The 17,972-nt window shown below is 35.7% G+C and overlaps 1 protein-coding gene across 1 annotated transcript in view; it reads right to left on the bottom strand.

Annotated features, from left to right (window-relative positions):
* qkib (QKI, KH domain containing, RNA binding b) overlaps nt 1-17,972 on the bottom strand; it is a 168,632-nt gene that overhangs the window by 75,891 nt on the left and 74,769 nt on the right. Inside the window, 1 exon segment of the mRNA NM_001442972.1 lies at nt 1,334-1,450. Within this exon segment, the coding sequence (NP_001429901.1) occupies nt 1,334-1,450 (117 nt within the window).

The following is a 17,972-nucleotide window of genomic DNA, read 5'->3' as shown; positions in this document are numbered from 1 at the left end:
TTGCTCATTTATTCATTTGCTGGAAATTAGAACTGAATTTAGAAATAGTTTTGAAACCAATCTTTGTGCTTAAACTAAATTAAATATGTAGGCTAATGGATGTCTTCAGTGGAGTGAGTACCGTTTCATTACCCACAAATTAAAGGAGTAAAGAGTAAAAATAAAATAAAGAGAAAGTAAAGAGACAGATTTTAGGAGGCTTGTTCTTTATCCTCGCGCTGCAGATGCTCTTTTTAACTGTTATCTTACAAGTAAAGCGTTCAGTTTTTTTCCATTTACAAAGTCCGCCATGTGAATAGCAAATGCACAATGGCTTTTAAAGGGAATGAGAGATGAGACTCTGATTGGTTTCATGCACGTTATGCTCAAAACACACCCATCACTCATTAGGAGAGTAAGCACAACCCTATTAGACCATTGGCTGTAGTGCAGAGCGTATATTTCCATCCTAAAAATAGCAAAAGTGGATTTGGACACACACTTAATGCTTCATTTGCTTTAGATTTTGCGCCTAGATCGTTAAAATATATCCCATTATGTCTATTGTAGTTTATTTATTAATAATAATACTGAAAGTGATTTAAAAATCATTATAAAATCACTATAAAATAATTAAGTATGGTTATCGATATCGACAATACTTATGTTGAAATATTTGGTCCCACTTTATATTAAGTGTCCTTAACTACTATGTACTTACATCAAAAAATAAATACAATGTACTTACTGTGTTCAAAATGTATTTGAGAACACTTGTGGTGCTCTTGAGTTGGGATAGAGGTTGGGTTATGAACAGGTTTGGTGGTATGGGTAGGTTTAAGGGTGGGTTAAGGTGTAGGGAATGGTCAGCAGTGTATTTACAAATGTAATTACAGAAGTTAATTACCGATGTAATTACAAACAGGTATTTAAGCAAGCATAAGTACACAGTAAATACATGTATTTACACAATAAGTACATTGTAACAAACTATTAATTTCTGTGCAAGTACATATTAGTTAAGGCCACTTAATATAAAGTGGGACCAAATATTTTATATCAGATCAGAAATAAAATAACTTGTATCACTCATCCCTAACCCAGAATGGGACTTGTTTCACTGTGGGAACCAAAAATGAGGTCCCCAAGGGTAAACATGGTTATACATCACACAGTATGAAGTGTTCTGAAAGTGTTAATGTAGAGATTGTTTCCTGTGAGTTTAGGTGTATAGGAATAGCATATAAGGTTTGCATAATAGAACCATCATTCTGTCTATAGGAGTCCCCACAGGGATATAGGAACAAGACTCTGTGTGTGTGAGTGCACGTGCATGTGTGTTTGTAGATCTTACCTTCTTCTTGTCCCTCATGGAGCCTTTCCCTCTCACCATGATCTTGCATCCAGTCTCTGCCTCCAGCTGTTTGGCTGTGAGTCCCCGGGGTCCCAGGATCCGGCCCACGAAATTAAACTGCAACACACACACAAACACACAGTCACTTATAGCATCTGCGTCCCCATCGAGCCGTTAAACATGAACACTGAGATCTGACAGCGACTGCATGCATCAACAATACGACAAAACCTTTTTAAATCCAATTTCAATTGTTCATCTTTGCACGAGTCATGGGAGTAACTTGCATTGAACTGTAAACAATCAGTGCTTTAAAAAAAAATTGGCACTATAGATGTCATCCTCACTGTTCATCTATCAAATGCTACGTTAGAATGAACAAATGACTTGAAGCAGACAACGGATAACTTAAAAAACTCTTTCAAAAAAAGTATCTTCGAAGAAATATTACAGGCATTTATTTAATATCAAACTCAAAGTCAGCTTTTTTGTCATCTTCATTATAAATAATTTAATACTATTTTATGTTATTAGTAAATAATAACATAAATGCAAATATTTTGAGTAAAATTATACTAGTAATATATATAATATGATATACTATATATACATAGGGCACATTAAAGCAGGTTGAATGCAAACAATTGAAGAGTATAGTGCAATGAGACTTGATTGTTAACATGACGAAGATGTTTGTACAGTATATAATGAAAATAACAGGCGACGCAGTGGCGAAGTAGGTAGTGCTGTCTCCGCACAGCAAGAAGGTCGCTGGTTTGAGCCTCGGCTCAGTTGGCGTTTCTGCGTGGAGTTTGCATGTTCTCCCTGCGTATGCGTGGGTTTCCTCTGGGTGCTCCAGTTTCACCCCACTGTCCAAAGACATGCGGTACAGGTGAATTGGATACAGGCTAAATTGTCCAGAGTTTATGAGTGTGAATGAGTGTGTATGGATGTTTGCCAGAGATGGGTTACAGCTGGAAGGGCATCCCCTCCTTGAAACACATGCTTGATAAGTTGGCGGTTCATTCGGCTGTGGCGACCCCAGATTATTAAGGGACTAAGCCGAAAAGAACATGAATGAATGAATAATAAAAATAACAATAGCTGTCTGGAACACTTGCTCCTGATTGGTCAATCGTGACATTCCAAGGTATGTTATTCTCAGTTAACAACCTCTAAATAACACAAGCTTATCTGAGAACTTTGAATCACCTTGAATGAATACGTAGGTATGTATGCTTTATTTAGCCAGTTTCGTTTCTGTCAGCACTTGACTGTTTGGCACCGTCTTGTGATTGAATAATGTACAGATTAGTGTATACTCCATCAGCTGTTTTTCTTTCTGTCAGCTTTGGGTTTTCGACTGTTTGGCGCCATCTTGTGTCTGAATAATGTGCAGGTTAGTGTATACTCCATCAGCTGTTTTTATTTCTGTTAGCTTTGCATTTTTTGACTGTTTGGCGCCATCTTGTGGCTGAATTATGTGCAGGTTAGTGTATACTCCATCAGCTGTTTTTATTTCTGTTAGCTTTGCATTTTTTGACTGTTTGGCGCCATCTTGTGGCTGAATTATGTGCAGGTTAGTGTATACTCCATCAGCTGTTTTTGTTTTTTCAGTCAGCTTTGCGTTTTCGACTGTTTGGCGCCATCTTGTGTCTGAATAATGCGCAGGTTAGTGTATACTCCATCAGCTGTTTTAGTTTCTGTCAGCTTTGTGTTTTTGTGCACCATCTAGTGTCTGAATAATGCGCAGGTTAGTGTATACTCCATCAGCTGTTTTCGTTTCCAATAGCTTTACGTTTTCGACTGTTTGACGACATATTGTGTCTAAATAATGTGCAGGTTAGTGTATTTTCCGACAGCTGTTTTTGTGTCCATCAGCTTTGCGTTTTTGACTGTTTGGTGCCATCTTGCGTCTGAATAATGTGCAGGTTATTGTATACTCCATTAGCTGTTTTTGTTTCCATCAGCTTTGCGTTTTCAATTGTTTGGCGCCATCTTGTGTCTGAATAATGTGCAGGTTAGTGTATACTCCATCAGTTGTTAAAAAAAGACAAATAAATCGACACTTACTGTATGTGATAAAGGGTCACATATATCCATTATCCTATCAGCAAAACAATAGATTTAGTGTTGGCCTAAAACTTTTGCACATTATTGTATATATTTGTAACAGAAATTGAGCTTATCGTTTAGTAAGTTTGCATGTTCTTTTTCCTTTAGGGAACTCCATTCTAATCCAGTCAATGTGACGTGTGGTTTGTTTTGAAGCATAACTGGACTCATGCAGTCTTACGTTCTGTCGAAATCCCATTTTACACTCCAGGCCTCCTGCACTAATCAATAAGCCTTCGGGGTTTGTTTTATCAATGTGCTTGGGATTCTGACGCTACGCTCTTTTCACATGACTGACTCCATGCATAATCGACTACTGGTAAAACAGAGTCACTGAGTATGTGTTTGCACAGTTTTTTTTTTGGCACCCTTCATCCCCGTCCAAGTGCCTTACAGATATGAAAGAAAAGAAGCAATTAAATTTTACTCTGAGGCACAAAACACCAGGGTGTTGGGTACATTTGTATGCATGTGCACTCAACCTTCCTATTAAAGTTGTGTGTGTGTGTGTTTATTTTTGCACGTGTGCTAAATAAATCAACGTCATGCCAACTTTAGTTCTAAATAACTGTATGACGTACTACATATCAAATATTTCCCGAATGATGCGTAACAAAGCAAGGAATTTTTCACAGTATTTCCTACAATAAATTTTCTTCTGGTGAAAGTCTTACCTGTTTTATTTCAGCTACAATAAAAGCTACCATGAATTAGCATGTTACTGGCATGATTATAGCAGAAATTAACATGATTCAAGCATGAATTAGCATGTTACTAGCATAAATTAGCATCTTGTTAGCATGACTTAGCATGTTTCTAGCATGAATTAGCATGTTACTAGTATGATGCTAGCATCAATTAACATGTTGTTAGCATTATTCTAGCATGAATTAGCATGTTACTAGCATGACTAGCACAAATTAGTATGTTGTTAGCATGACGCTAACATGAATTAGCATGCTGTTAGTATGAATTAGCATGTTAATAGCATGATTCTAGCACGAATTAGTATGTTACTAATGTGTTTCTAACAGGAATTAGCATGTTGCTAGCATGATTCTAGCATGGATTAGCATGTTGCTAGCATGATTCTTGCATGGATTAGCATGTTGTTAGCATGATTCTAGCATAATTTTGCATGTTACTAGCATGATTCTAGCGTGTTACTAGCATTATTCTAGCATGAATTCGCTTGCTTCTAGCATGAATAAGAATGAATGAGTTGGCATGTGCTAGCATGACTAGCATGGCACTAGCTTGTATGCTAGCATGTTTCTAGCAAGATTAGCATGTCAGTAGGATGTTAAAAATATTAGCATGTGTTAGAATAGCTAGTCACAGTCTACAGGACAGTTGCTAGGGTGCTGAAATTGGTAGCTAGGGAGTGGCCAGTAAGTTTAAAGGACATCAGGGATTGGCTGCTGGCTAGACTGAGTTGAATGAGCCCAGTTAGAAGTCTGTAGGATAGTCTGATCCACAGTTATGAGCTCACAAAGTTTGACCCAATGTTAAGTCAATGGGATTTCAGGGAATTTTCTGGGTCGTTTTTCGGAAAACCGAATGTCGGATCAGTTAGAAAAGACATAGCAACCCAAGTCAGACCATTTTGAAGGTTTGACGAAAGTCTGAAGGACGTAGCTTAAAAGGCTTAGGAAGAGATACACTTTAAAAATAGTCTCAGAAGACGGAAGAAGAAGTTTATGTAGAATATCAAAATGGTGGCCTTCTCAATGCTTTTATTCCAGCCTAAAATTAAACTCGAGAAAAAAAAAAATAGGACATACTGTAAAAAATTCCTCACTCTGTAAAAGATCATTTGGGAAATATTTGAAAAAGAAAACTATCAGGAGGGTGAATCATTTTGACTTCAACTTTACATACAGTGTTCGCATATCCGGAAATACTCTCATGGGCCGTCACTGCAAATAACAAGTTCTTTGAGCAGCCAAGACTCTAAAGGTCACGTATGTTCAGAGTCGAGATGGAAACTGCTCACTATATCAAATCAAAGTCATTTCCTCAGGCCTGCGCAGGCGAATTTACAAGGTGCCCTTGGAGACGGAGTAATCAGTGTAAGAGACTCCAGAAGGAAAGGCTTCTCTCCGAAAGCAGCAGGCGCAAATTATCCATCGCCGTATCCCTGCTGTATTCACACATCTGCCGGGATTAAACACACAGCGCATCGCAGACGGCCGCATGACCTGCGCTCTCCGGCTGGATTATGTGCCACTCGGGCCTGGAGAGAGAGCACTTCAACACAGACACATACGCACTGAACTGAAAAAATAAAAATAAAAAAATCGCAGTCATTCAGCTGTTGGCGAGTTCCCCTGATGGGACAAACCTGTTGCAGTGTCCTTCACTTTCACATTTCAGCTTGGACTAAATTTTAGAGTACAAAACTTATCCAACGTAAAGCACGTTAAATGTCTGAGGCTGGAAGCAGCTTCTGTAAACTGAAGGGTTGCTCATCTTCACATTTTCTACTATTAGTCTGCATCTTCCAGATGAGCACTAGTGTTTACTTTGAAGAACTTGTCATAAATTTTTCGTTACTTTAACTTTTATTTATTTATTAATCTGTTATTATGTAACTATTTATCTGGCTATATATTTATTTATTTATTTATTTATTTATTTATTTAGCTATCTATCAATTTATTTATTTATCTGGCTATCAAGATTTATTTATTTATCTAGCTATCCAGCTATTATTTATTAATCTATCTATCTATCTATCTATCTATCTATCTATCTATCTATCTATCTATCTATCTATCTATCTATCTATCTATCTATCTATCTATCTATCTATCTATCTATCTATCTATCTAACTATCTATCTATCTATCTATCTATCTATCTATCTATCTATCTATCTATCTATCTATCTATCTATCTATCTATTTATTTATTTATTTGTTTATCTAGATATCTATTTTTGTATTTATCTAGTTATCTATTTACTTACTACTTTAATTACTACTTTTTATCACCCTCAATTTTCATTACTGTCCTGTTTTCATTTTCCTGTAAAAGTAAAATATAGTTTAAGGGGGCAAATAATATAAAAATGTTTTTTTTTAGCTTTATTTATTTTTAATCTATTTTTTAAAAATAAATACTGCTTTTATTCTAGCCACAATAAAACTAATAAGACTCTTTTAATAAAAAATAATGTAATGTATACTGTGAAATACTGTGAAAAAAATCCTTTGCTCTGTTAAACATCTTTAGGAAATATTTGAAAAAAAAAAGAATGAATGAATGAATGAATGAATAAATAAATACCTAAATAAATAAATAAGTAAATAAATAAATAAATAAATAAATAAATAAATAAATAAATAAATACATAAATAAATAAATAAATAAACAAATAAATAAATAAATAATAATAACTAATATGTGATCTGAGCTTGAAGTTATTTCTAAAGGTGACATTAAATGGCAAAAAAAACCTTTAAATGCTGACATAAGTTAAACACTTAAAGAACAGCCACTGACTTTCAAAGCAGCCGTAATTTCAGGAATATTCGATAGATTTTATGAATTGAGCTATTCATCCATTGAGGCACCGCAAATGATGAAACTGAATAAAAATGTCACACTTTTAGTCAGCAAGAATGCAATAATCAAAAGTGTCTGTAAAGTCTTTTACATGGTTTTAATAAATAAATAAATAAAATACCTTTTGAATAAATATTTCTGAAAATGCATACTTTACTAAAAAATTCAGTAATCTTCAAACATGTATCCTTTAAAAAATTAAAAAATATATATTAATAGTTCAATTGTCGCTTCATAAATTAATAATCAGTTCAACTGAATGAGGATAAAAAAATATATATATATATTTAACCAATATTTGGACATTTTAATTTTAAAAAGATATTCCGAACAATAGAAACTGCACTTAAATTATGATTTATTTGCATATAAATTTGTTTGTGTGAATATAATTGGGTGCACGAAAAAGTGTTCTCATCTTTGACCCACATACTTGAATAATCAGCAAAATATTCATCAGTTTTAAAATAACTGCATATTTTCTGAGTGTTGAATAAACTTGTTTTCAGAATGCTTCATAGAAGCGAACGGTCACTTCTGAGCTCTTTCGGCTCGACTCTCATTTACATAGTAATAACAGTTTTTGATTGGTGAATTTCTCTTGAGAGAAAAAAGCTGCACGACTTGGAATTTGTAATTACCATTTTTTTAAAACACAATATTAAAAGATCAACTAAACATATTCTGGCTCATTGGAGGTGTATCTAGAAAAGTTTACACGTGTTGCAAATTTGAGATGCTGAATTATATTATGACTCGAGTACTTTTGCACTCAATAATAAATGAGCAAAAAAAGGAAGACTAAAACGGAATTCACCGATCTGCTGGTTTTCTCAAAAGAGGGTGCACATTCTTTTTATTTCCCATAAGAAAGTCCCTTCAAGACCAGAAAAAGTCACCCCAGAATCATTGGAAGTAGGTGCATAGGGCTACATTTTCAGGAGCTGCAGAATATTTACCGGGGTGTATGTTTGCTTGTAGTTTTTGTTTTCACAAATCCACAAGAGGGTGCCTTAAACATTTTTGACAATCTGAAATAATTTACTGGCCCAAGTTTTGCTCGAATGTGCTATTTCTCGTAAATCCACCAGAGGTCACTGTGTATTTTTCTGGGAATTTCAAATATGATACTGGCCTACGTTTTCAAATGCTTGCCATTTCTCGTAAATCCACTAGATGTCGCTGTGTACATTTCTGTGAATCTCAAATTTGTTACTAGGTCATGTTTTATCATATGTGCAATTACTCGTAAATCCAACCAGAGAGCGATGTGTAGGTTTCCGCGAATCTCAAATGTGTTACTGGCCTACGTTTTCACATACATGCCATTTCTTGTAAATCCACCAGAGGTCACAGTGTATTTTTCTGGGAATTTCAAATATGATACTGGCCTACGTTTTCACATGCCTGCCATTTCTCGTAAATCCACAAGAGGTCGCTGTGTCGGTTTCGGCGAATTTCAAATATTATACTCACCTATGTTTTCAAATGCGTGCCATTTCACGTAAATCCACCAGAGGTCGTTTTTGTACGTTTCCGCGAATCTCAAATATGTTACTGGCCTACGTTTTCACATACGTGCCATTTCTCGTAAATCCACCAGAGGTCGCTGTGTAGGTTTCTGCACATTTCAAATACTTTACTGGGCCACGTTTTCCCATATGTGCTATTTTTCGTAAATCCACCAGAGGTCGCTGTGCACATTTCTGAGAATCTCAAATATGTTACTGGCCCACGTTTTCTCATATGTGCTATTTCTTGTAAATTCACCAGAGGTCGCTGTATAGGTTTCTGCGAATCTCGAATACAACAGTGACTACTACTATTGATGATACTACTACAACAACATTTACCACAACTACTAGCGATACTACTACAACAGCGACTGCAATATTGACAACATCTGCTACTTCTGAAACTACTATGAATCTGTGAATTTACTGGCAATAATAAGTCTCGGTACTTGCTCTGCCATAACAATCAAAGCAGAAGCAGCAGCAGCATAGCAGATTTATTCCGCCAAGACCAAACATACTAACATTGCCACATAGACCATTTCGACATGGTGATGTCATTGGCCCATGAACATTTCCTGCCTGTTATTAAACTAATTAATAACGCTAGCAAAAGGCAATTTAATCATAACCTAACATTAAAACAGCCATCATAACATTATTCATCAATGTTTAGACAATTTTGGATTCTTGGAAGCTATATGGTAATTAAAATGTTAAACAGGAAATACGTTTGGAACATGTTATTGTTTACATCCCTCAAAATGGTCTACACACATTTATTACCACAGTAAATCTCTCAGAGAGTTATCATGACAGAAGTACCTTTCATTATAGTGTAACATCCACTGATGAATCATCCAGAATAAGATCATTTATTATTAGGAATGCAACTGGTGTTAAATTGCATCTCACACTGAGCACAAGCTTAAAATTCTGAATGGCATTTCACAGACATTACAGCCATTAGTCTGATAGAAAAAAAACCAAAAAACAAAAAGTGAAGTGCAGCAGCCGCACACAGACTATAGTGTATGCATTCTCACACACAGCGCACAGCAAAAGCGTAAGTGACAGCGGCGTCTGGGCTGTCTGAATAGATGCAACACTTCTCCACCTCTCAGCTCTCCGCCTGTCACCCGGAGCTCTCCTATCAAACACACACAATCTCTCACACTGCTGTACCTGCGTCTGCTCCTGCTGCGCTGCTTTGATGCTTTGATGAATGTCTGCGTGTGTGTGTGTGTGTGTGTGTGTGTGTGAGAAGAGACCTGTACCAGTGTCTCCGTGTGTTCTTGTGGAGAAAGAGACGTATTAAATTTTCATCTTCCTGGCTGTCAGGTGATGTCAGAGCAATGGATGGAGGCCGATGTGTGTATGATATTTGCTTGTGTGAAGAGGAGATTGTGAGATGTGTCTGTTTGTTCAAGAGTGTGTGAACTACTGCAGCAACTACGGACCCATGGAGTACCTGTTACTTACAACTGACAGATCCTTCATAGTTGAACAATGCTCTTTAGATTATTTAGACTTCAGGAGTTACAGACTGAATAGAAAATGCATATTTGAGAGATGGAGATAGGGGTCTGTCCTGGCCTAAAACAGCTTCCCCAACTTCAATTTAAGTAGGAATTGGGTTTAAAGGTTTATAGGGGTTTAGTCTTATGCTGATTGGATAATAGAATGGTATAGACTCACCGGCCACTTTATTAGGTACACATAGGTAGGCAGCAACTCAGTACATTTGGGCATGTAGACATGGTCAACGATCTGCTGCAGTTCAAACTGAGCATCAGAATGAGGAAGAAAGGGGATTTAAGTGACTTTGAACATGGCATGGTATTTCAGAAACTGATGATCTATTGGGATTTTCACGCACAACCATCTCTAGGGTTTACAGAGAATGGTCATAAAAAGTGAAAATGTCCAGTGAGCGGCAGTTTTGTGGGCGCAAATGCCTTGTTGATGCCAGAGCTCAGAGGAGAATGGCCAGACTGGTTCATCTGATAGAATGGCAACAGTAACTCAAATAACCACTCATTATAATCGAGGTCTGCATAAGAGCATCTCTGAACACACAACACGTCCAACCTTGAGGCAGATGGGCTACAGCAGCAGAAGACCACACCGGTAGTCACTCCTGTCAGCTAAGAACAGGAAACTGAGGCTACAGTTCACACAGGCTCACCAAAACTGGACAATAGAAGATTGGAGAAACGTTGCCTGGTCTGATGAGTCTCGATTTCTGCTGAAACATTCGGATGGTCGGGTCAGAATTTGTCATCAACAACACGAAAGCATGGATCCATTCTGCCTTGTATGAATGGAGAATTGAATCTATGCCACGAAGAATTAAGGCACTTCTGAAGGCAAAATGAGGGTCCAACCCGCTACTAGTAAGGTGTACCTAATAAAGTGAATAGAATAAAACGAACAATGAGTTAGCCTGATCAAAGCACCTTTTTGCCCTATTTTAAGAGCTTTTAATAGAAAGATTGTTTTAACGGCAGAAATGGTTCTTATGTGGCTTAAGGTATTAATTTAAAAACACTAAGTGAAAGTTTCAGAACCTTTTTACATACATGTGTATATATAAATTTTAAAAACGTAAGAATATTGTAAAGGCTAATTCTTTAAGTACAATGAAAAGGTCTTGCATGAAAGATTTCAACATGGGATTTTTTTTTTTTTTTTTTAAGTGATGTGACCAAAAGATTTTAGTATGAGTTTAGATTATATCAGAGTAGAAACTGTGAACACAAAGACAAAAATATTAGAAATTTTTTTTATACCAATAATTGCTATGAAGAACCTTTATTTTTTAGGCGGTTTCACTTTAACTCTTTCTACAGTAAACTTAGGATATTTGGTAATTAAAAAAAAAATTATAGCAATATATATATAAAATCTCTAGTGGACAACAAAAGTGGACAACAAAGCAGAAAATAAGTATGGAAATGCGTGTGATTTTGTGAAATGCCAATATTTCACAAAATCATCATGATTGGTCACTCTCAGACATTAAAGATCAATGCCAATCAAAAATACTGCAAACACTAGAACTGACTCTTACATGAAATCTTTAATATCCATGGAAACTGCATTGCACAAAAGATTCTTTAAAATGAAACATTCAGACCATTGAAATCTTTTTCATGCTGCAAAACAAGCTTCTTTAAGAATTCTTTATGGAGAGTTTTTTTTTTTAATGCTTCTACTGCATTGCTGCATCATCATCATCTTTTTGAAACCTTTATTTTTAAGAATTCAACAGATTTAACTGAATGTTCTCCCTATCATACTGTAGATGTACTGCATGTGTGTGGTGCTGCGCATCTGTGCGCTCAGGTTTGTGTGGGATTTTAAAGGAAGAGAGCGCTGACCATGACCCAAAAGAGGACGCAGGTGATGCTACACGATCACTCAGTTGATCCAAAGAAAAGGTTCAATACAAATGCTCTAAAAACATGAACCATTCTTTGGATAAAAAAAAAAAATGAATTATTCAATCAGTTCCAAAGAACCACAATCTTTAAAAAAAGTTTTAATCTGAAGTTTTCACAAAAAAATCAAACAAGAACCATTTTTTGTTCCCGATTGGAACATTTTAGTTTAACACTTGTGTGTTTTACCTAATATAAAGTCAAAAGAATCCCTTTCAAATTGTTGTTATTTTTATTTTTGTTGATGAATGGAACAATAAATGCATTAAAAGAGCATTTCTTTTGTTTAAAGGGTCACGAAACACCAAAACACATTTTTTGAGCTGTTGACAGTCGTATATGTGTCCCACACTGCTAAAAACACTATTAAGACACCTATATTTCACTAAAAAGTGTAAATTGGTTGTTTTTGCGTTATTTCAAGCAAATTCGTACTTCCGGTTTGAAACGAATTTTTGAAGCTGCGTCACGGTCATGACAAAATAGCGTGTATTCCAGCGTGCAGACTGGGCGTCTGTGCCAGAGTGTGTCTTATTACGTCTTACAGTGTGATGCATTAATGCATGAGTAAGGCTTGGTTCAAACCAATCAGCGCGCTCTATTGTGCAACTTCATTAATATTCATTACTATCACCGTGTTTTCAGGACAGAGACGCCACGTTGTGTTGGCAAAACAAGCGTGAAGTGTTGCTTTTATAGTTTGCTGCAGTTAAGTTTCGTTTTCATTTTCTCTCTGTGAGAGCTCAGACTCACGTGTGGATTAACAGTGTACGCGACGCTCGACAACAATAACTTACGTGTCTAAGGAGGATTATTGTTTACCTGAGAGCTGTTCTCATCTGCAAACGCTGAGATCCGGATTCGTTTGTAGTATTGTCTTCATAAAGACGCAGCTCTAGTTGCTGGTGATTGTCCTGTCTCTACAGATTTGGTAAGTGAGCGACCAGTTTATTCAGTTTGTTCGTATCTAACAAACTATTGCACAGAGTGTAAACACGTTAGCACCACAACCAAACTTTAACCTCGTGTAGGATTTTTTACCGCATTTTGTGACCGGAATAACATGCGCGGCTTTCTGACACTACCTGCCGTGTGCATCTAAGTTTCTGGGAAATGCGGAGGTTTTTTTTTCTCTCATTCGCCGTGCGGTATAAAACATTGCATGAAAAATACACGCTTTGAGCAGCTCCTCGAATCAAATATCTCGTGTGTCGCGAGGGGCATGAATGAACTCCCTGAATGAAAGAGCCAAACTGCAGTTAAAGTCCACCATTTAATAATTTGGCAAATAATTTGACTACAGATGTCCATGTAGGTTAAACACCATCACTTTATCGTGTGTGTGTATGTGTGTGTGTGTATTTTGACTCTGAAACCCGCGTGTGCCCAAATAGACACTCCCACACCATCCCACTTTTCTTCCTCCGACACTCCCCCCTAAACAGAGCTGGACACGCCCACTTTTCTGACTTTTTCCAAAGTAGAGGTGTGAAAACACCCTGCTGAAACGAGGGGCTTTCATGGCCCTTCAAAGTGTTATAATGTATGTACACTAAAGTTGTTTTAAACTGATAAGACTTCCGTTCATATTTGAATTTAAACTTTCGCTCCACATTTCATCAAATAACAAAATAAAAATAGACATTTTTAGACGTTAATCAACAACATGCAAACATTAAACATGCACAAATTACTATTTTAAATAGAAGATCAAAGATGCTAGCTTAATGCGCCAATCAGAGTCATTCTTGCCTGTTAGAAAAAAATGAATCACATTTACAGTCTCAAAAGACTAGCTAATCAAGCTCTTACTAGGCTTTCTAGAAACATCCTTGCAGGTGTGTTGATGCAAGCTGAAGCTAAAATCTGCAGCACACCGGGTTTGGACACCCCTGACATAAGTCAATGGCTACAATTTTCCAACATCCTTCGAAATATCTCCTTTTTGAGTTCAACAGAAGAAAAAAACTAAAACAGGTTTAGAGTAAGTTAAGGGATTTTTAAGTGAACTCATTCCTTCATTTTCTTTCAGCTTAGTCCTTTATTATCAGGGGTTGCCACAGCGGAATGAGCCAACAACTACTCTGGCATATGTTTTACCCACGCCAATACAGGAAGAACATGCAAACTTAATACAGAAATGCCAAATGGTTTAGCCGGGACTTGAACTAGCGACCTTCTTGCTGTGAGGCGACAGTGCTAACCACTGAGCACCCCACTGAACTATCCCTTTAAAAGCCAACACTTTAAATCCATCCATCATATGTAAACACAAGCAGTTGCCATAATCATATCACTGGGCTTCTGATAACACAAAGTCCCCTCTATTTGGAGGTTTATGAAAAGGCGGCCGGATAAAGACAGCTTGACTTATCTTCCTCATCGCTCTGACACCCGAAACAAAAGCCACATAAAAAGAAGCAAAGCACCGGGCTTTAATGGAATCTCTAATATCTGCGGTTCAAGGCTGGGGCCTATTTACTCATTCGGCACAGTGGAGATTAAGTGTGTTTTCCATCAACTACAATAAAATAGGCAGCGGGGACGTAATTAGGGCCGTTTAAGACGGAGTCTGCGAGAGACTGGGAGTGATGGCATTATCTTATGAAGATAAACGAGTGGGCTCTGGTAATAGGCAAATTAATTATTGCATGGCTTCTAATAGCACTGCGCTCTGATTCCCTGCTGCAGGATGTCTTTTGTTTTCATTATTGTGCAGGACAGGGGGAGGAGGGGGTCTAACCGCGTGCTTGCCTGCCTATCTACAACACTTGATCTCAAATGTTTTATCGCAGCTTCCTGAGCTGATGATCGGTGAGGGTTATTGATTGATCCATTCCCTTGCGCTTGTCTAATTTCACTCTGTGTGTATGTGTGTGTGTGTGTGTGTGTGTATGTGTGAGACATATCACATTTAAAATGAGCTACTTATTTAAACTACTTATTTAAAATCAGTTGATAACACAACTCTTAAGGTTTTTGGGGACAACTGAATTGTATTATGTTCAATCCACTTAAATTTGTGAAAACGATTTGAAATGAATGGATTTGTGTTAGGATAACATGGAGGAATTGTGTGGAAGCCTGCACTTTTACAATTACAAATGTGTATAATGACATGTGGATTATAAGGTATTACAAGGAGATGGTGAATTACTGATATCCCAACAAAATCTCACGGCAATTCGTAACTTTTTCATTTAGTGGCTAATTCGTATGAATTCGTACGATCTAATTCGTACAATTTAATACGATTTGCTCATCCCCCAATGACGGTTGGGGTTAGGGGTGGGGTCAGGTGCCACGCCTCCTTTTTAAAATCGTACCATTTCGTACGACTGAACTCGTACGAATTCGTACGAATTAGCCACTAAACTGGCAAAACGTATAATACTTGCGTTTTCTCGTGAGATCAGGCTGGATATCCCCATTTGTCAAAAACCTTTGGAACGTCGATACAATAGCTAAAAAAAAAAACACATGTGTGTGTTTGTGTACTGGTTATGGTGGTTTACAAGGACAGTTTTTTTGTATACTGACATGTGTATGACCTAGTTGTACTCTATTACAGTGTTGCAAGTACATGCCTGATGTCCTTTTAATTCAAAACACAAAAAATCGTATAGAAATGGGAACTTTTGACCTTGTGAAAGTCGGTTAAGAGGTATAGGGCCATATCATTAGTGTTTTTTATTGTATAAAATACATTACGTCTAGAGCTGGGCGATATGGCAATGGAGTTTGCATGTTCTCCCTGCATTCGCGTGGGTTTCCTCCGGGTGCTCCGGTTTCCCCCACAGTCCAAAGACATGTGGTGCAGGTGAATTGGGTATAGGCTAAATTGTCTGTTGTGTATCAGTGTGTGTGTGGATGTTTCCCAGAGATGGGTTGCGGCTGGAAGGGCATCCGCTGCGTAAAAACTTGCTGGATAAGTTGGCGGTTCATTCCGCTTTGGCGATCTAGGATTAATAAAGGTACTAAGCCGACAAGAAAATGAATAAATGAATTAATGATTTTTTTTCCATATCAGTCGATAGCGATATTTATCACGATAAATGTAAAATCTTTATATCTATCAATTTTTTTGTAAGATTTTCAGTATGCCAATCATTTTGTGCAGCTGATTTATGAAATGTTTTAGCTGTCTGACAAAATAAATAATAAAATATTAAACAAAAGAACAATCTTAATTCAGCATTTACTGTTTAAGTTTTCAACAACCAAAGACATTAAAATTCATTAGATATTAATGTTCAACATCAGAAAACAATAATAAACCCGGTTTGGAACAAGTAAAAGGTGAGTTAAGGGTCACAGAATTTTCGGTTTTGGATGAACTCTCCTTTCAATGGGGAGGTTTCCTGTGAGGGTTGGGTTAAGGGTTAGGGGTGGAGTAGAGTCATATAATAAACGTTTTTAACATTGCCTTACATTTTAATAATTTTTTCAACGATTTCCCAAATTTTTAAAAATATTTTAACATATTAGTTTTTAATAACTAATATACTTTGTCTTATATTTTATTTTTTATAATGTATTCTTTATTCGAATATATATATATATATATATATATATATATATATATATATATATATATATATATATATATATATATATATATAATACGATTTAAAATAATATTTCTCATACTGTATTTCAATTCTCTGAATATCACTGTAAGTGTAAGCTAAATAAAGCCTGCTAAAGCAGTAACAGATTGAATAAAACATCATTATTGACTAAATCCCACAAATATGCTCATGTTTCATCTGACAGACTTATGTTGAATGCACTAATAAGCTTAGATTGAGCCTGTAGCAGGTGTTTGTGTCTCTGTAAATGACTGTGTCTGTTAAACGCTCCACCTGGGTTTCATTTATAGATCATTCGCTATTAGGTCTATGATTGGCTCTGAACTGTCAAAACTTGAGAGACGAACACGCTCATGTGTCACATTAAAGAAACTTGACGAGACTGATTTTCATTCGCACAATTAACCCTGTAAAGCTTAACATATGAAATAAATTTTATTTTATTTTATGTGTTACTTTTTTCAGTTCATGTCCTCTCAAAACCATTCAATATACAGTAAATTCATATATTTTTAATTTATTTTATTATTTTATTTATTCACTTATTTATTTTCTTTTCGGCTTAGTCCCTTTATTAATTTGGGATCGCCACAGTGGAATGAACCGCCAACTTATCCAACATGTTTTACACAGCAGATGCCCTTCCAGCTGCAACCCATCATCAGCTGCAACCCATCATTGGGAAAAATCCATACACACTCATTCACACACATACACTAGTGACAACACAGGGGAATGTTTTATTTATTTTTTTTTAGTTTATGTTTAGCTGATGTTCTCTCAACTTTTTTTTTCTTTTCTTTTAGTTAATTTCATTGATTTAATTAATAATTTTTTTTTTTTGCTTATGTTCAGCTCATTTACTCTCAAAATCATTCTGCATAAATCAATATATATTTTTTATTTTATTTTAGTTAGTTTTTTTGGTTTCATTTTTATTTAATTTAATTATTTTATTAAATATTTTTGTTTTATTTTATTTTATTTTAGTTAGTTTCTGTTCAGCTGATATCCTCTCAATTTATTTTCAGTTAGTTTGTTTCATTTTTTATTTATTTATTTGATGAAATAAAATAAAATAAAATAAAATAAAATAAAATAAACCAGCGACCTTCTTGCTGTGAGGCTATTGGGCTACTACACTGCCCTTTTTTATTTTATTTTATTTTATTTTATTTTATCTTATATTTTATTTTATTTTATTTTATTTAGTTTATGTTTAGCTGATATTCTCTCAACATTTTTCATTTTCTTTTAGTTAGTTTATTTCATTATTTTAATTAATATATATATTTTTTATCTTATTTCATTTTAGTTTAGCTCCTATACTTAATTTTTTTATTTTATTTATCTTTTTATTTATTTTATTTTTTATATAGTTTAATTTAATTTTAGTTAGCTTGTT

The sequence above is a fragment of the Danio rerio genome, chromosome 13, assembly GCF_052040795.2.
Source record: "Danio rerio strain M-AB ecotype USA chromosome 13, GRCz13ab, whole genome shotgun sequence".
NCBI classification, from domain to species: domain Eukaryota; kingdom Metazoa; phylum Chordata; class Actinopteri; order Cypriniformes; family Danionidae; genus Danio; species Danio rerio.
Note: the sequence above shows the minus strand (reverse complement) of the source record. Positions and strands in the feature narration are given on the sequence as shown.